The sequence below is a fragment of the Lontra canadensis genome, unplaced genomic scaffold (assembly GCF_010015895.1).
Source record: "Lontra canadensis isolate GAN:19392208 unplaced genomic scaffold, GSC_riverotter_1.0 scaffold66, whole genome shotgun sequence".
NCBI classification, from domain to species: Eukaryota; Metazoa; Chordata; class Mammalia; order Carnivora; family Mustelidae; genus Lontra; species Lontra canadensis.
Window position 1 is genome coordinate 6150733 of NW_022631060.1, and position 19409 is coordinate 6170141.

Below are 19409 nucleotides of genomic sequence, written 5' to 3' on the forward strand. Positions count from 1 at the left end.
GAACACTTCCAACACTGCCAAGTTTTATTGGACAGAGCTGATGCAGAACTATTTTGCAGGCTCCCATTTTTTTGTCTTGCCAGCAAGACAGAAATCAAGGAATGTTAAACTGTTACTTTAAAAGTTAGCGCTCATGCACACACACAAAAACCACAGGAGAGGTACCTGAGATTTTGAGGCGGCCAGTAAAACCTGTACATATTTCTCTTTGTTTTGCCTGGTGCCCTGTACATGAATTACAAGGAAATCCCAGGACCTCTGCCTTTTTTTTCCTTTATGTAAAACAGACAGCCCTGCCTCTTGGGGAATGTTGAAGCTAATGTGGGCCTTAAATACTTTTACCACTTGCTGCAATGGTGCATGGACAGATTAACTTCTTCACTGTTGTATCCTACCCCCAAAACACCAGGGAAAATTTTGCTTCACCTATGTCAGGATTTTTTTTTAAAGTAGGCTCCAAGCCCAGCATGGAGCCCAATACTGGGGTTGAACTCATGACCCTGAGATCAAGACCTGAGCTGAGATCGAGAGTTGGATGCTTAACTGACTGATCCACCGAGGTGCCCCTATGTCAGGATTATTTTAAGTATAAAGTATGTGGGGAAAGTGCTATAAAATTCGGTTGACATTCACAGGTAGTCAGAATTTACACATTAGTGTTTCTATACAGGTTTCAATAAATACAGCTTAAGTAGGATTGAGTCCATTACTAAACTTGTTTTTATGGGGAACTAAGCAATGATACAATGTCCACATATCTTTAAAAAAAATCTATAGACACATTTAATTGCAGACTGTCATCACTGCTAATCATATTTTTAAAAAGATTTTATTTGACAGAGATCACAAGTAGGCAGAGAGGCAGACAAAGGGGATGGGGAGGAAGCAGGCTGCCGCTGAGCAGAGAGCCTGATGCGGGGCTCGATCCCAGGACCCGGAGATCATGACCTGAGCCACCCAGGCGTCCACTGCTCATCACTAATAACCTACTTTTCTGCTAAAAAAGATATCACCTGTTCTCCCTCTTTGATCTCTCATAATGATTATTCATTTTAGCCATAGTCTGCACCTAGTGGAGTATTACCACCACAGGAGACCTCTTTAAGTAGTTCGTAAGTGAATTTAATTGACTATGTACTATGAAGTCAAACTGAGTCAACCCAATAGGTCCTTGGCAATATTCTGACTTAACTTTTTCCTGACACATGGGTTCTAACCTAGGTCTGCTAGCCTGTAAAGTGGAAAGAGTAACTCTGGTTATAGAAAGATGGAACCTGACCATGAGCAGTAGCATACTTATCAATGTCTCAAGATGCTGGATGATTTTCCTCTGCCCATTGCTGAGGCCTATTAGATCACACTAAATCCTTCCTTGTACACCGAAATTTCCAGTATGCAGTCATTCAAATTTTAGAGTTTCAACACAACTGAGAACGAACCAGAGATACTGGTGCTAAATAACAGTCAACACAAACACAAAAAGGTACTTAAGTGTTAGAAACGTTTATTTGTCAAAATATTAAAAAAAAAAAAAGTGGGAGGAGTGGAGTAAAACAAGGCTAAATTTCAGCTAATGCTGTACCACGATCACAGGTCAGACATAAAAAAACAAAACAAACAAACAAAACAACAACAACCCCCACCCCCAAAACCCCAATGGTCCTAGCAGTTTCAGAAGATTAGCTTCAATGTTAGAGTCCAGAGCTAACAGAGAAGAGTAAAAGGTCGCTTGCCACTACATGGTCATTTTTAAGGGAAAGGAGATGTTGCAGGTAGACAGGGAGAAGGGTTCAACTCCTAAGGAAAGCAAGATAAGAGGGGTTCCACTGTACAGGAAAAAGGGGATGCCAGCATAATCCTTACCTAGGGCCGCTCAGAGGCTGAGAATGTAAGGAACAGTGAAAGGCTACAGAAACTAGTATCAGGAGGAAAGAAAAGTCAACTTAGAAGAATTAAATTAAGAAAGAAAACATAGTTGGTCACAAACTCCTTTGTTTACTGAAACATGAAGCAATGGAAACATCCCGGCAAAGGGGACCGCGCGGAGCAAGTTCTCATATATGACCGCAGCCCGAGGGTTCAGTCCGCAATTATCCTACCTGAAAGAGAGCACAACACAAGAGGCTTACACAATGCCTGGAGAGCAGCTTGGCTCCGAGTACAAGGGCCCTGGTCCCGTCCTGTATTCCAGGGGGAAAAGAACAAAGAACAAAACAAAACCAAGTCAGACTGGATCAAACTTACATCCCGTGTCATTACCAAGGGATCTACTCACAGCTAGGTACAGAATGAGCAGCAGTCTCTCTGGAAGACTGCTGTGCTGCCGATAAAATCTATCTTTCTCATCTTTTAATCCATCTTTTAGGCAAGACCACCTCTGTGATCCAAGGCTACTGTCACTGCAACAAAGGGCATACATGATAGTATCAAAAACCATTAATTTAGTTGTGTCCCGAAAGAGCAGATGATGCCAAGATCTCGAATACTGCCAACTGCCCTACTCTAAGTCTGTTTCATGTCACGGTTTCATAGTAAACAAGTTTTCAGAAATGGCAATTACAAAGGGTGTCATTTATCCTGCAACATACCTACATGTCCTACTGTCCCAGAGTTAGAGCCGTAACTCCAGTAGTTCCCCTACATGGTCAAATCTCCCTTAACCAAATCAAAAGAAAAAATCCTGAAATTCTCTAATTCTTCCATTGATGATGGGAACTCCAGACACTGACGGCTGGGGGAAAAAAGAAGTTAACTCACACCAAGTTCCTCTACTTATTACAGACAAAGGGCCAAATCGTGGTCTTGATCTGTACCAACCGACTTCAAAAGTTGTGACGTTCTTGAATCAGTTCTGCTAGGGTGAGACCCAAATTCAGATCCCCAACAGTTCTGGAGTATTTCCTCCTGGCAGCCTCATTAACATCAGGCTCCTGGGACTGCAACCAACTCAGGGTTATTCAGTCCATTTGAGGTTCACACCTGGAAGGTAAGTTTCTTTAAAAGTCATCACTAAAAAGAGGTTAGTTAAACAACCACGGCTTGCAGTCAAAATTCACTTTAAAATACCTTAGCGATACCCTTAAAGACTGTAATACACTAATTTAACTATAAAACACATTCGAGGAAAACAAGTTATCTGGTAGGTGATACCACCTTTAGAGAAATATCCCACTTCGTGGCAGATCCAGCTGCATTAAAAGTAAAAACTAAGGCAATCTACACGTGCTTTAAGATTGTGTACTTTACACACATTAACACGCTGCTGCTACACAATGGTCTCAGGAGATCGCAGTCTTGTCATGGCCATCTAGGACATAATTTAACCACAGGTTCAAACCGTTGTTTGCTTCTCACTACATAAAATGGCAAATTCCTATTGCTTTAGTTTCTTCTACACATATATACCAGCGGGCTAAGTTAGGAACCCTGGAAACTCCATTTAACTTCTTGAGTAGGTTCTTAAGTAGGCCGCCTGGTCAAGTGATGCTCAATTTCAAGGTACAAGGAAAACCATGAGAAGAGAAAGTTGTCACGATGCCATTTCCACTCAGATGAAATTTATCCAGATAATCCTACTAATTATCCTTGCCATTCCAACATCTTTGGTGTACATTTTCTAAAGTAGGAAAAATTAAATTTCTGCGGTCACCACCAGTGGGATTTTATACACATTCAGAAATTACCTGTTTTATCTAGACCCTTACGTGTTCTTCCTGAACAAAAACCAAAACAAAAATTGCTGGGGAAAAAGAAAAATGTTGGGCTCTAAATGATAGTAACAGGGTATGACGAAATATGGTTTCAAGGGCTCAGGTCAGGCAGAGTAAGGTGCTCTGGATTACTAATAAGGAAAGGACTCCATGGGACAGGCACCAAAACACTTTGCTTTCAAGGGTCTTAGAACTCAACATCTAAAGCTTACAGGGCTTTATCTGGCCTATAGATCTAGGATATTAGAAGTTTCCTCTGATCAAAACTAATGACCTAAGTAGTAGCTATATTAGCAAGTGAGAAGTCTAAAGCTGTAGTTAAAAATTCTCACTGTGACGTTCATGACCAATTCCTGAACCTGTATTCTTCCACCTACATCACAATGACTTTTCTAGTGGGAAGAGAATGGTTTTGGAGCCCACCTCGCCTGAGTTTGAATTCTGACTGCCTCTCAATTATCCACGACTTCAGGCAAAGTACTTAACCTCTCTGAGCCTTTGTTTCCTTCTCTGTAAAAGAGAAAATATCTCAAAGGCTTTTTGTGTAGATTAAATGCTATATCAGACAACGAGGGCACTCGATAAATGTTCTCTTAACTATGTTTCTGTAATGCAGATGGCTTACATTTGATTAAATAATACCCTCCTAACCGAGTTTGTTGTTGTTCTCTCCGAAGGAGCCGCTGGTTGGAGTCATACACTAAAAAACCTCAAGAGGCCAAATGAACCTCTGGCTTAAGCTAGAGAAATATTTAAGACTAAAATGTAAATTTGTCTCGTGGCTACTGTCCTGCCAGCAAACAAACACGTGGCTTTAGCCTCCTCTATGCAGCACAGATCTCTTTCAAGGAAACTCGAGTCTCTTAACCACACCGACCCCACTCTCACCTCCAGTTTTTAAAAGGCTGAGTACCGCGCCCGGTCCACATACTGCTCCCGCTCATACCGGGCCATGTCGTACAGAGAATTCCGTGCAGCGGCTGAAGCCTGAGACAGCTCACTCTCCGGCCCGTAACCGTAGCCCTCTCCAACTGCGGGGAGCACGGCGGCAGCACGACGCAGGGGGCTCCTGTCCCTTCCGTAAAAGGAGGAAGTGTTGGCAGCGGCGGCAGCCATAGCAGCCGAGGTGGCGGCAGCACCTGAGTTCGGCAACAGGTGTCTGTCGTAGGGATCAACAGAAGTGGAGTTGAGGTGACTGGTCACAGCCGTGTTCTGGACTTGAGGCAGATGGGACATGGTCTGCTCCGCGTAGTTGTACGCAGAAGCCGCTGCCGCCGCTGCCACCGCCTCGTAAGAGCGGACCCGGTAGCGCTTGTAGTAGTCGAGGGCTCCGTACGCATCGTTGTAATACATGGATTCCCCGTAGCCCATGGTGTAAGGCGTGCGCACCGCTCCGTACTGTTCATTATACTGCTCGGTAAAGTCCGCCACGCGACCCGTGCGATCTACCGGACACTCTTTGGACCAGTGCCCCTCTTTCCCGCACCGATAGCAGCCGCTCTGGTCTCCCATCCCGGGCGCAGTCCGAAGCCGGCTGGTGGACAACTGCACGTGCATTCGTTTGCCTTGAGGAAACAGACGTAAGAAGATTTATTATAATTCACTGACGTTCTTTAATCCTCCCCCACATGAAAGTAAGCTAGCTGGTGTGAGACACGCAGACATACACACGCTCCGGCAACCCGATGTCAGCGGTCCGCTCCAAAAGCAGTTGACGTTGTGATACAGATGACAGCTAGAAACTCTGAGTCCTCAGAGACCAGGCAACACTACTTCCATCAGGTAGCCGGATTCCCTTCTGTGTCCACGACCTTCCCTCCCTTTCCTCTGGCCCCCAACACAGAAACTGAAAACTTTTCCACTTACCACTGCTAAGACTGATTACAACGGTCATGATTCAAGACCTGCCAATTCCTCCAAATCAGTCAACAAAACCTCAGTTATGCCACGTTTGAAAAGCATCTTACCAGCCTCTCACTGATTTACTCAGGGCAACGTAAGGCCCCAGCGTTTACTGTAGCTTAAAAACCACGGTAACCTGTCCATCTTGTTTCCTCCAGCCGTTTTGACAGGTGTCACCAGAAGGCTATGCTGGATACACGCACCATACACTGCTTCACCTCAGTCCCTCTAGGAGTTATGCAACCCTCCGGGTTTCAACCCCTGTGTTTTTCAGCAAGGGCGATCCGTGCCTATGTGGAAAAGAGAACTTGACCAAGGTCTCTCAACAGCAAGAATTAGGAAGATACTGAAGCAGTACTGGGTTTTTTAGGGACAATGTGTACCCACGTAATTCAGCATCTCATCCTGCCATGTAACTTACAATCCTTCACAGGGGACTATCTCATTAGAAAAATGCAGCATTTGCCCTAAGAGCCTCTGGGCACCCATACAAACAAGCAACATCCATTCTTCCAGGAAAAGGCCAGCACCATGACCAGCTAAGAGAAGAAACAATCTCTGCTCTGGGCTTGTGCCCAGGGACCCTTAACTGATGAAAGCATCCACGGTCTTCAAAAACTGCCTAAGACTTTGGAGATCAAGTCAGTAGTTCTCAAACTGTATGTAGCCACTACAGATGCAGAGAACAGGGACTTCAGGTCACTCTTGAGGGCTGCTCAGAACAAACCCCCCTCCGCGATCAGCAAGTTGCTCTCTCTTTAACAGACCTTGTTCTGGATGCAGCTATGTGATAGGAGGCCTCGTGCTCCACCATCCTGTTGGAAACTCCTGATTCAGGACGGCAGCCAGAACAGCGCCATGCACTGACCCTGAGAGGGGAGCGGGTTCGTGCAGTAGTATCACTTCAAACGCAGTTCTGCCCAATGTCTAAGATTCCTACCACCCCGGTTTCTGGTAGCTGCCACCTCCAACTTAAAACCCCTTCTTTAGCAGAAACGAAAGTGCTTAGGTTTTTACTTCTAGCTGCCAGCAGAGAGGCGGTGTCCATCATCACCACTGATAGTCAACCGATAACAAATCTCGGAATGTAGCATTTAGGCACCTATTGTTTTCAGAGATTTAAATATTCCCATCCTCATTCTTAAAAATTACTGGGCCGCCTGGGTGGCTCAGTCATTAAGCGCCTGCCTTTGGCTCAGGTCATGATCCCAGGGTCCTGGGATTGAGCCCCACATTGGGCTCCCTGTTCAGCGGGAGGCCTGCTTTTCCCTCTCCCATTCCCCCTGCTTGTGTTCCCTCTCATGCTGTCTTTTTGTCAAACCAATCAATCTTTAAAAAAAAAAAAGGTTATTAAGGGCCACATGCTAACTATGCTTAGAACAGAAACACAGATTTTTTGCCCCAATTTCTACCTCAAATGTAGAGTTTCCTATGGTTTAGACCGGAAGACCAATAGTTACTTGGTTTTCACACATGCATGGTGACTTTAACCTCTGTGACAGACATAAACTGTTCCCATTCTGAAGTCGCAGGAACTCTACCAATCTAAAAAAGCAGCCGATTCAGAGACCTAGAAGTACATTTAAAATTTTTTTTCAATTTAATTTGCTTTATACTTTTATAGATTCTGGCCCAGTTTTTGTTCTTGTTGTTGTTGTTGAGAAACAAAACCCAGTGATTTTTCTTTGGTATTTGTTACTACATCCAATCTTCATTTCAGTTTTACTGAGAGAATGCCTAAGTTTATAAACATCTATGTTTATAATTTACCTCTGTAGCAGCTGTGAAAAGGATTCAGGTAAAAGAAATTTTTAACTAGAACAAAAAAATCTGTAATAGAAGTGATAGTCCGCCCTCCCCCCACCCCCGGCCAATCTCTCCTAGGTTGTAACTAGGTTTTTAATTTAAATCCGCTTAAGTTATTATAACTGAAAAATACTGTGCTTCTCTTACTCTATTACCTTAAGGAACCAGGGCAAAGAAAATTGAAAGATTAAATTCCACCACTCTGCTACACTTGGAGAGGACAAAACTTTAAAGATTTTCTGAGACCTCAAAAGTTACTGAAATATGTTGCCAACATTTCCCAGAAAACCAGCCTAACAGAAGTGTTTTCTTTTGAAAGCTGGAACAAAAAAGGTAATTAAAATGCTGAGAGATGGGCAACCTGGGGTCCTCTAAGTGCTGGGCTCTTAGCATGGGCCAGGACCCTGCAAAGGCTGGGGGCGTAGCTGCTCCCTAACACTGCTCCAGTTTCGTGCTTGTTTGTATATGATGAAACCAAGACACCCGGCCTCTTACACATCATTCCCAATTCAGTTGCTTGAACTGTTACTTGGGAACAACTTTTTCAGTTAGAGTCTTCCAGTGCAAACTGTTTGCCCACTCAACAGTGGTTCAGTTCACTGCTGCTTGTGGACAGGAAACAGGTCTTGAAAGACCCAGGTTAACTCAGGTTCCCCTGCTTCCTTTGATAAGGATTCCTTCCTCTGATAAGATAAATGCAGAAGCCTAAATGGCAACAATTAATAAAAGTTGGGGCGCCTGGGTGGCTCAGTGGCTTAAGCCTCCGCCTTCAGCTCAGGTCATGATCTCAAGGTCCTGGGATTGAGCCCTCATCGGGCTCTCTGCTCAGCATGGAGCCTGCTTCCCCCTCTCCCTCTGCCTGCCTCTCTGCCTACTTGTGATCTCTGTCAAATAAATAAATAAAATATTTAAAAAAGAAAATAAAGGTTCAGAAGATGTTCAAAGTGGCACTCCTAAGAGGCCGCGTTCATTGGCAGCTGACTAAAAAAGCTTTAGAGACAAAGGTGACAAGCTGGTATCTTGATTATATTTTCTGTAAAACAGCAACGTATTATCCCACGCTAAACTTTCTCTGGTCAGCTGGAAAAAAGAGAGCTGGTTATAAAAATATCTATATGTGTAACTCCAAGTAGAGTGCTTTCTCCAGAGTGGATGGGCTAAGAACATGAAGACCAAATCAAGGATTCTTCTTTTCCAATGATGACATTTTAAAGAATTTCATGGATTGCTGTTATTCCAACATCCACTTCCCAGAGTAATTAAACTTGCTTTATTAAAACACACTCTTCCCAAGCCAACTCCCCCCAGTCAACTAACTTCTGTACGTGTACTTTTGCCCTTATCCTTTTATTCAGTTGTTGTTAAAAAGGTAATGACATGCAGTACTACATTACTGTGACATCTTTGCAGAGTCTGGACCCGAATTTCATTGCATTCTTCCCACATTTTGTTACCTGTCAAGAGAGAACCTCTATTTCCCCCCAACACTGTCCATTCATTATCCCATCTCCATCAAGTGAGAAATAATTAAGAATATTCTTAAATCTGTCTGAAGTGCAACAGCTTTCCAAAATAATAATTTAAAAAAATATATAAATAAGAGAGATAAGTGAGGAAAGCTAACCATCACATTTTTAAGTAAGCTTCCAACTGTAATGCAAACACTTCAGTTGTTGCAACCACCACTCGCCTTTCATCACAGAGTGCTTACCGTCCATCTACTTTAACATGTATTACCTCATTCTAGCCTCTCTACCATCCCGTGAGGGAGGTACTGCAGGGATCATTAATTCCACTTTGTAAGTGGGGAAAATGAAGCAGAGAGAGATTAAAACACTGGCCCGAAGTCACACACCTCGTTAATGGTAGCAAGTCATCTGTGACTTTCGCCCTATGCTTTAGAGAAGAGCTAAAGGCCAGGACACCACTGGCTGAACCCAAAGAGATCTGACGCGCTCTTTGTAATCTACACTATTTGCAAACTTTCTTACCCTTTTCTAGTCAACTTTTCCTCTTCTGGAATTTCTTTTTTGACTGTTTTCTAGGTTTAGCAGAGGACACTTAAGTACTTCTCAACGAACCTTTTAGTGGCACTCGGAAAAAAATGCTATTAACTTATGAACCGGAGAAGCGGCTGGAAATGCGTGGCTCAAGATGAAACTGTCAACAAAGAACTGTAGAACCGCGCCGTCCAACAGAACTATCTATAATGATGGAAATGTCCTCCCTTTACACTAATACGGTCACCAATAGACTCATGTGACCTCTGGGTGCTTCAAACGTGCGTCCAACTGAAAAACTGAAATTTAAAATGTATTTAATAGCCACATGTGCCTAGGGGCTACCATATCAGACGGCTCAGTTGCAGTCTTCCGACAACCTCGAAGTATTAAATTATAACCTATGGAGCTTTATAATTGGTAAAATTATATAATAGGCTCCGTAACACCCTTATTGGAAACTTTCAGAAGCAGGACCATCATCTCATTCAACCTAGTATTTTTAAAAATTTTCTTTTTTTTCCATTAGGGTTAAATAGTAGATAGAAGAGAACAGTCCAGTGCATGGCTTTGGGCTGACAGACTGAACAAATCTGAGCCCTCAAAAGATACTTCTCCAGATCCAGGTTCACCATCCAGATTTATAATATAGGAATCCCTCTAGATGTCTCTGTTCCTCTTTCCCACAACAACCTATCACCCCAGGCTGTAAAGAGTATAAATCCTAAGCACGTAAACTCTCAATATAAGGCTTTTTGATGATAAAAGCAGATAATCCACAGACTTTTATCCTCTCTTCTCCCATGAGGTAGGGACTCATTTGCCTAGGCAGGTTAAACTTCCAACAGCACTCAAATGAATGAAGACTGCGGGATGAAGTAACCCAGTTTGTGCCTCTACACCGTTGTTGAGGAACATCTTGGCAAGTAAATCTACAAAGGGGGTGTTTGCTTCTCCAAGAGTAAACTGTACTTAACAGTGGTAAACACGTAATCTTTCCATTACATCCAGCTAAAACAGAATGGAAGACACCTCCCTGCCAGCCTTCTGGTCCTGTGCTCTTGTCTGTCTTGTCCTAGACCCCACTACTCAGTTCTGCCACCCAGACCCCAGAGTAGTTCACCTTGAAACTCTGTGTTGTCAAGGCCCCTGATGGCCTCCACTGCATCCTCCGCCCGCTCCATGTGTACGAAGGCATAATCTTTCACGATGTCACATTCAATGACTGGACCATACTCCTCAAACTTGGCCCGAAGCTCCTGGTTGGTACAGGTGGGACTGATGTTGCCCACATGCAACTTGGTTGAGGCTTTGCTCTTATTCTTGCTGGCTTCCACGTTGATGTTCACCCCGTGCAGCTTGTAGTGGTGCAGGTTGCGGATGGCATCCTCGGCCGCCGTCTTGTCCTCTATGTGCACAAAGCCGTAGTTCTTAATGATGTCACATTCCAGCACCTTCCCATACTGCTCGAAGAGCGAGCGGATCTCCTGCTCTGTGGCCTCCCGGGGCAGGTTTCCTATGAACAGCTTCACCATCCTGACAAGAGCCTGGGAGGGAACAAATAAGATGTCCAAAAGTTAGGGGTGGAGTGGGAAATTTCAGGGCATTGCATTTTGGTTTAATTCTCCAAAAAAGTTCTTGGCACATTCAAGATTCAAGACCCCCCACATAAATGTTCATTATTTTTCTCTTCATTGAGAGGAAAGGTCTGTACATTAAGAGGTAGTGTGAGACGTGTGTGACACCCCAACGGGAGGCTGGGATCTGCAGGCATCGCACCGTCTATCACATCCGTGAAATGAGCATTTAAATAACAAGGTTGGCTGTTTTAGGTCTTAAAATACTCTCTTTGGGGGGCAGGAAAGAGAAGAGCTCAAGGAGAGGGCAAGAGGCGTCTATCTCGAGTGTCCCCGGTAACGAGGTTTTGGAGGGAAATCGGTGTCCCTCTCCTCCGTGCGGTATTACCTTCTACGACACTTGAAGAATAAAGAGGCTTCCTTGGCCCCAATCCGGGACCCCCCCAGCGACCCAACCTCCAGCTTTTTCGCCCCAACAAAGACTCGACCCGACCCCTGCCCCGCCCCCTCCGGAGATCCGGCCCCGCCTCCTCCCGTTGTCTTCCCGGGACCTCCCGCAGCAAGAGAATCCCACACCTTGGGCAGGCCCCGTCCGCCAGAGGCCCAGCCCGACCCGCCCTCCGGCTCCCCACACACCCAGAAGACCCCCTCGCACCTCCGGGTGGCGGCGGCGGTGGCGGCGGCTCCCGCGTCAGAAAGAACCCTACAAAATGGCGACGGCCGCTCGAGCCTCGGCGCGACCGGGCCCTTTCTCGCGCGCCAGCTCACGCACGCGCGAGTGCGCGCTGCCTCCGTCTCCTCCCCCTCGCGGGAGCCGGGCGACCAATCCCGCGGCCGCATACAAATGGCTGCTCCAGGCTAGGCTCCCAGCCGCCCAGACCCGGGGGCGGGGCCAGCTGGTGACGCCGCTGCGGAGCGGAGGTCAGCCCGCCCCCAGCCCCGGTTAGCCAATCAGCACTCTGGAAGCCGGGTAGGGGTGGAGGTCGGCGCTCAAGCGTCAGAAGGGCTCCGGACGCAACCACTACCTTGGCGTAATCAGAAGCCCGGGGAGTCACTAACCATCACAATGGATCGTGCTATTGGGCCAGTTGGGGCGGGGGGGTAGCTAATGACAAAGGGTTATCTCACTGGGTCCTCTAAATGGGGGTTTTCTGAGCAGGCTGGCCAGTCACTTCGGTAGCTTGGGTCAACATTTTAGAGACAGAAGAGCCACATTTTAAGCAAACGTAGTCCATGTTTGTAGAGCTGTAAATGTAACTCAGCGTTTCATGGCAAGCCTCTTCCTGGTGAGGAAGCAGAACCAAAGATGGCAGAGCTGGGAGAGCTCTAAGAGGCATTGTATCCAGGCTGCATTTATCGGTCACATGTTAGCTCACGGATGTGTGTGGGCTGTTTTTCTCTCTCTAGTTACACTATTAGCTCTAATTGTGTGGCCTTCACAGTTCCTGGTCCGTGGTGACTACACCAAGGGAGCACTTGGTGCAGAGGCCCAGAGAAGTTCTTTGTTTGGGGCGGGGCGGAGAGACGGGTGAAAAAGGGTCTCCAGGTCCGCACCAAGCTGCTGGAGGTCTAGGATGCTGGGACTCCGGGCGCTTTCTAGCATTCAAAATTCTGCTGTGGTCCAAGGGCGCCTCCTGGTGGCAATAGAGAAGCTAGTAGGTGGATTAGTCACTGTCCCCCTTGAACAAAGAATAGACGTTTATAGAGATTGATGGATCCAGTTTATCTCTCTGAGTGGAGCATGCTGGGGTGGTTGTCAGTCACCATTCTTCATTGTGGTGGCTCCATAGAAGCTTTTCTGATACCATCAGGCACAAATTCCCCAGGCTTCCCTCCTCCTCCCCAGCTACTCTGATGTGTTTCTTTCACTGAATTCTTTTTGTTTCCCAGCCATTTTAGATGAGGCACCGTCCTTCCAATTTTAATACGACTTACGATTTCTCCCACCTAATTCGATCTACTTTTCCCTTTTCTCCTCCTCTTGTTCATTTCCAGTTTCTCTCTACACTCAGACTTCTAAAACATGTATAGGGACCTCCTTACCCATTTCTGAAATACCTCCCTGTTCACCTTCACTATTAATGTTTTCTATCTTGGGGTCCTTCCTTGTGTTCCAGGTCAGAGGCTTTGCAAATGGGGAGTCTGAACCAACTATTGCCCACCTTTGTACACGGTTTTGGTTTCTGTCCACCTCTTCCAATGCCCCAAATTTTCTGAGGTCACCAAAGTTAATGTCCTTTTAAGTTTTCACCCTTCTAAAGTTTTCATTTCATTTAGCATTTTCTTCTCCCGTGTTTTTATACTGCTCCTCAGAGCTCTGATTGTACAGTTGTCTCCCTCCCTCCCCCCTTCTATTTCTCTGCTCTTATTTATTCCCTTTTATCTCATGTCCCCTTCCCTCATAGACAATCACGCTAATGAGTTTAATATGTATTATTTTGTTTGTATTCTTGCCTGACATATCCTTTCAGTGCGCATTTGCTTTATCCATTTAAAAAAATGTTTTATTGTGGGGGCTCCTGGGTGGCTCAGTGTTAAGCATCTGCCTTTGGCTCAGGTCATGATCCCAGGGTCCTGAGAGAGCCCTGCATTGGGATCCCTGGATATCAGGGAGCCTGCTTCACCCTCTCGCACTACCCCCCTGCTTGTGTTCCCTCTCTTGATATATCTCTGTCAAATAAATAAAATCTAAAAGAAAAAAATAAGACATTAGGACTACACTGATATTATCTAATCTTTATAATAAAATATCTCCTAGGTTGTGGCAAATGCCTTTTTGCAATTGTCTTCTAACGGGGATCATAACAAGGTCCATCGGTTGTGCATTCGGGTAAATTATGTATTTATGTAAATTGTGTTGTAGGGCTCATTGTTTTAGTTTTTGCACTAAATACCCGTGTTGCTGCACGTTATGTAACCTGTGGAACTAACTCGTAAGTAAGTAAGTAAGTAGTGCCAGGTTGTTCTCTGGAAGAACTGTACCCGTCACCCCTCACACCTGCAGCACATGAGGGGGCCTGTGTATCAATAACTCCGCCAGTGTTGGACATTGTTCAGTTTTCTAATTTCTGCTAGTATAATAAAGTGATATAGCACTTGTTTTAATTTGCATGATTACTAATGATCTTAAGGATTTCCTCTTATTAGTTTTTTTGGGTTTTCTCTTCTGTAAATTTCCTGTTCATATCTTTTGCTCAACTTTCTTAGTGGTTGCAATTTCCTCTTTGTTGTTATTTGCAGGATTTTCTTGTATATTCTAGACAGTGATCTCTTTAAATATTTTCCATCATTCCACTAACTTATTAACTTTGTCCATGGTGCCCTTCATTGAACAGAAATTCTTAATTTTTTATGGTATCTAATTAATTTGTCTTAAAGTGTGTGCTTTTGCAGTTTTGTATAAGCTGTTCTTTTCTACCCCCCTAGTCACAAATGTATTCTCCTACATTTTCCTCTATTAACAGTAATTTTTTTTTTTTAACTATCCACATTTAGATCTGTAGTCGATTCAAAGTGGTGCCATCCTGGGGTGCCTGGCTGACTCAGTAGGTGGAACTTGTGGCTCAGGATTGTGAGTTCGAGCCCTACGTTGGGTGTAGAGATGATTTCAAAAATAAAATGTTAAAAAGAAAAACAAAAGCAGGGCTGTCCAGACAAATATAAGGTCAGCCATTTATGTAATTTAAAATTTTCCAGTAAAGACATTTAAAAAGTAAAAAGAAACAGCTGAAGTTCATTTTAATACTTTGGAAACCCAATAAAGCTAAAATATTGCAACATATAATCAATATAAACAGTATTAATGAAATACTTTAAGTTCTTTTCCTCTTCAGTTTTTGAAGTTGGCGAGCATTTTACACGTACAGCACATTCTGCTTTGGATTTGCCCCATTTCAAGGGCTCAGCAGCCACATGTGGCCCATGGCTACTATCTCGGACAGTGCAGCTCTAGAGTTCGCCCTCAGAGGCCATGTTTGGTGAGAAGGCAAATTTGTTTTTCTCCAAATAATCCATGTTTAGCTGTCCACATTTCGGACTTGTGGTGCCTGCACAGACTGTATTTTTGTGTTCTAATCTATCTCGTAGCCCATTTCATTCCATCTCTTTCTGGAACTTTCTTTTTCTTCCACTCATATCTGAAGGTGTCTCTCAAGACTTACTTCCTGACCTTATGTTTATCCTTATCTGTGTCCGGTCACCTGGATGATGCTCAAAGCACCTTTTCATGACGTCTCCGTTCGCAGGGGCTGACTCCATCCTCCCAGACGGCTGTACTTGGCTGCCCTATTTCCATTCACATTTTACACACTAAAATGAGCCTTTCTTCATTTATTTCTCACTCCCATATACATTTCCTTCTAAAATGTCTCATTATTGCATCTCCTCCCAACTACCAGGCTTGCCACATTGCAGTGGAAATCCCGTTTCCCTGGGCACTCTACAACGTTATGTCTCTTTCTTCCTTTGCACAGTTGGACCAGAAGGACAAGAGAAGCTGATGGGTCATCCCGTGTAGTCCCATGACGTATTGTTCCAGTTACATCTATCCAACATGCTGACTGTGGAGTACTTCTGAATTTGCTTGTCTTAAGAGGAAGGGAGAATTATTCTGTGGGCTGTCTGGTCTACCAGATCTCATGTTTGGAGACCATGCTGGTTTGGGCTGTGTTGTGTGAGTCCTGGGCCTGCACACACCTGACCCTTTGTCATGGCTGATGATGATCAGGGGTCTACTCGGCCAAGGCCCTTGGCCACTTGTGCTAAAGATAGGTCTGCTTAGGGGAGAAGGTGCAGGGATGCGTGAAATAGGTGATGGGGGTTAAGGGGTGCATCTGTCGTGAGTAGCATCAGGTGATGCATGGAAAGGTTGAATCACTATGTCGTACGCCCAAAATTAATATAATGCTGTATGTTAACTGTACTGGAATTTAAAATTAAAAAATATATATATAGGTAGGGCTGCTTCTCTGGAGAGATCTCCTCTGAGCCCCCAAAAGAAATGGTTATTTGTATGTTTCTGGGAAACAATGAAAGAACAAAGCTTTTCCTGTAGGAGACCACCAAAGCAATAATACTCTTACCCTCCAATTGCCAAGCCAGAGACAAGGGAGAAAACTAATTTTTTTTAATACTTCACCAGATCTAGAATATATTCTGTGTTTTTGTGTGTTTACACACTTTGGATGTACCTGGTGGCTTCCCAGAGTGATGTCATCCTATGGGTCAGTGCATTGGGAACTTGCCACTTCTCTGATCCCTGTCTAACACCCCCGTGATCCTCTCTATTGGGGAGGAGACAGAAGATGGGGTCAGTCCTCACCCCCACGCGCTCCACTTTCCACTGTCGGGCTGAGCGGTGGCTGACACTTGCTTGGACAATTCAGTCTTCCATTTTTGAAAACAGTTGAGAGAGTCATGAGTAAAGAAAGTTGTGTACCAGGGAAGGAGTTGTTCGCTGCCTTTTAACATTGATAGTGCTTGTTACCATCACCCTGACCCACGGTGAACTTCTTTGGTCTAAAAAGAGGCTTGTCGTTGGTCAGCCCAGCAGACTGGAGGTCCTCATCATGGGGAGAGGAGACCAGGGTAGGGAGGCTCTCAAAATAATGTGGCTTGTTGAGGGCTGGGAGGCTGGTGGCGGAGTGGAAACCTGACATACAGGAGACCAGAGCCAAAGGCAAGAATGTGGGCACAGGCAGGGAGGCTTGTGGTCGGGAAAGCAAAGACACCCGGAAGCAGTGAGAGAAGCTGAGCTGTTTAATCACCTCCTTGGCCAGGCTCCAGGCTGTGGCTGCCCCGAACAACTCACACTGGGAAGCCACGGAGCGTCGCCGGAGATGGAGTGGCCGCTTGAGTCAGAGGAGGAGTCAGGGCGGGAAGGGGGAGCTTCAGGGGCTCTGACTCGGCCATCTGCAATCTCGCCCCCAGGTCCTGCTTCAGCTCTGGCAGGTTCCTGGCTGGTCCCCAGGGGCAAAGGACTGAGGGAAGTGCCCTCGCTGCGGTGGGGGAATGACCTGAGGCAGGGGCAGCCGTTCCCACGTGGCCTATGTGGAGGGTGCAGCGTGGTCCACACCCGGGTCGGGATTGGGGCACAAGGCTGGGGGGCGGGAGGGAAGAACTTGGGAGGCGGGAGTGGAATTGGGGGTCGCCTGGGTCCCACCACCAGTCTGGAATTAAATAGCAGGAGAGGAGCGTTGCCCTGGGGAACACTGACTTGTCCTCCGAGACAGTTCCTGGTGATGGGCTGACCTTGGCAATAGACCCTAGCAGCAGGCAGTTGTCCTGACAAGAGGGTGGTCCCTGTTGGCAGTCCCTGGCAGTTTCCTGAATCGAGGGAAGAAGCCAGCCTGGGAGTCTCGCCCCCCACTACTTGTTCTTCTTGAAGAAGCTGAAGCGTTTTTCTCTCTCTCGTTCTCTGCCGTCCTTGCTGCGAAGTACGACAGGCCCCTCCGCCCCGACCGGTGACACTGGGGGCATGGTCATGGCCCGGGTCATGCCCCGGGCGGTGCTGGGCAGCGCTGGCTCTTCAGGCTCTCCGGAGGCAGAGGACGCGGTGGCGATGGCGGCATTCACCACCCGCAGCCACGAGCTCATCTCCGCCTGCACAGGGCACAGAGGGCGCAGGGGCTCAGCCGCGAGGCCGCTGCGGGGCTGGGCCGGCGGATGGCAGGCCTCCAAGGAGCGGGCAGAGAAAAAGGGAGGAGAGGGAAGAAAGGGGAATCCGCAACTGGAATGTTCTGAGAAGGGTGCGGAAAGGTGGGGGCGTGGGAGAAGGGGCCAGCTCACCTCATCCTTGGCCTGGAATAAATACTCTTTTCCATCCTGTAAGCTGTTGGGAGAAAGAGAAACGTCAGGGCAGAGCTGAGAATGTGGGAGGGCTACCTGAGAGCTGGGGAGCGCTCAGGCATCAGGCCGAGAGCAGGCTGGGGAACAGGCGGCCGCGGCCTTCAGCGCCGGACCAGACACGCTCTGGTTTCTTCAGGTTCCCAGGACCGCGCAGAAGCGAACCCTTCCAGTCCGGCTGCCGGGGAGCGGGGTGAGCTCACCTGCACCCCAGGCCATGCCTCTTGCTCCGGCCGCTTGCTGGCAGGCAGGGGCAGGCCCTGGGAGGTCCCCGGCAGCTGGGCAGCACCAGCCCCCTGCCTTCCGAGTTCCCACCCAGGATCTCGTTTTGGCTTGCCATCGTCAGCAGGCAGGCCTGCATCTTGGGGCTCCTGCGCCCCCTTAGTGTGGATTACAACCAGGACCCCCCCCCACCTTTCCCTCATCTCCATCGCTGGCCCCAAACACCCAGCCCTGTAACTCTAGGCCTCTGCTCCTAGCTCCTGGCTTCCCTTCGCTTTGTATCGCAACCCCCACCCCCGCTTCCCCTCCCGCCCTGAGGGCACCTCGCACTCCTACCCCAGCTTGAAGACATGTTTGCGCTTTCGATAATCAAAGGCGACGCTGCCCTGGGCCCTGGCCAGGCTGACAGGCACCTCTCCGTGGTACGGCACTCCCGCGCTGGCTGCCTTTGCGTCCTTATAAAAGCCGAGGCTCCCACGCCGGAGGACGCAGTACACGTTTTGCCACGACCTTGGAGGGACCGTGGTGTAGGTGAGGCGGGTGGCCAGTCTCTGCGGGGCCTAGAACCCTGGGACGAGCTCGGGTGTCTGAGGACTTCCAGTGCCAGCCCTGTCTGTGTGCTCCTTGTCTTTCCCCACTCCACACCCTCACGCGAGGCCCCGCTCTCCTCCTGGGTCCTCTCCCGGTCCCCGAGGTCCCTCCTCCCCCAGGGCACCCGTTACCCGTCTATGGAGGAAGGGTTTGCGGGGATGCCTCTTCAGAAGGCGGGAACGGGAGAGGCCACCAGTGCCGGGTAGCCAGGCCCAGTACCTGTTGGCAGCCTTCTTGCCAAAGGCCTCCATCTCCTGTTTGCGACACAGCATCCCCTCCATCTGTTCCTGCGCAGAGAGCTCGGGCCCTCGGGGTGGCAGAGTGGCAACCTGGGCTGACTCAGACGACCTGCTCTGGGGCATGGCGGGAGGGGCTGGGCCCCGTGTCCGGCTCTGCTTGTCTCCCCGGGGCCCATTGGCCTCGTCCCCAGGGCCAGACCCCTGTGGGGAAAATGGAAAACGGTCGGCCTCATAGGAGGAGATGGGAAATACCTCGCCTGAAGGTCATGAAGCTTGACCTCCAGAAGCTGGTCTGCCCGGCCCCCGTGTGTCCCTTGGGCCTCCGGCCTCTCCCATACCCAGCATCACCGCCGCCTGGCTCATGCCCCCTGCGCCCCTCCATCTCCCGTTGTTCACACCCAAACCTCCCGGAGAAACTCACAGGTCCTTCTGCAAAGGTGCCCTGCTCCGGTCTCTGCTGCTCCGACAGGGGCTACAAGGACAAGAAGCTGTAAGAAGATGGGCCGGTGTGGAGGGGGA

The 19409-nt window shown here is 47.5% G+C and overlaps 2 protein-coding genes across 7 annotated transcripts in view; both read right to left on the reverse strand.

Moving 5' to 3' along the window:
* Positions 1-1484: 1484 nt before the first annotated feature.
* On the reverse strand, positions 1485-11850 carry RBM4B (RNA binding motif protein 4B). 4 transcript variants are annotated; one of them, XM_032879575.1, is made up of 4 exons: positions 11632-11850; positions 10542-10965; positions 4599-5275; positions 1485-2979 (listed from the first exon to the last, which is right to left on the reverse strand). In XM_032879575.1, exons 1-3 carry the CDS (start codon positions 11833-11835, stop codon positions 4608-4610), a joined length of 1296 nt encoding a protein of 431 aa, XP_032735466.1. In that variant the 5' UTR covers positions 11836-11850; the 3' UTR covers positions 1485-2979; positions 4599-4607. The 4 variants fall into 4 exon arrangements, 3 of the variants coding, with proteins under 3 accessions (XP_032735466.1, XP_032735465.1, XP_032735467.1); XM_032879574.1 differs by having other exon boundaries at positions 1485-2099; positions 11632-11847; XR_004385205.1 differs by lacking the exon at positions 11632-11850 and having other exon boundaries at positions 1485-2099; positions 2818-5275.
* Positions 11851-17085: 5235 nt separating this feature from the next.
* Positions 17086-19409, reverse strand: part of SPTBN2 (spectrin beta, non-erythrocytic 2) — a 35359-nt gene continuing 33035 nt past the window's right edge. For 2 of the 3 annotated variants that reach the window (XM_032879579.1, XM_032879578.1), the window contains 5 exons: positions 19312-19362; positions 18871-19091; positions 18397-18570; positions 17782-17824; positions 17362-17595 (listed from right to left, as the gene is read on the reverse strand). In XM_032879579.1, coding sequence (XP_032735470.1) covers positions 17362-17595; positions 17782-17824; positions 18397-18570; positions 18871-19091; positions 19312-19362 — 723 coding nt within the window. Of the gene's footprint in view, positions 17596-17781; positions 17825-18396; positions 18571-18870; positions 19092-19311; positions 19363-19409 lie in introns of all 3 variants that reach the window. The other variant, XM_032879577.1, reaches the window with a different exon arrangement.

Excerpts from the sequence above, each read along its gene's own strand:
- RBM4B (XM_032879575.1), bottom strand. The coding sequence starts at position 11,835 with ATGCGGCCGCGGGATTGGTCGCCCGGCTCCCGCGAGGGGGAGGAGACG. Across the intron at positions 10,966-11,631 it reads GGTGCGAGGGGGTCTTCTGG|GCTCTTGTCAGGATGGTGAA; the intron begins GTGTGTGGGGAG and ends GTTCCCTCCCAG. Across the intron at positions 5,276-10,541 it reads TGACAACACAGAGTTTCAAG|GCAAACGAATGCACGTGCAG; the intron begins GTGAACTACTCT and ends TGTTTCCTCAAG.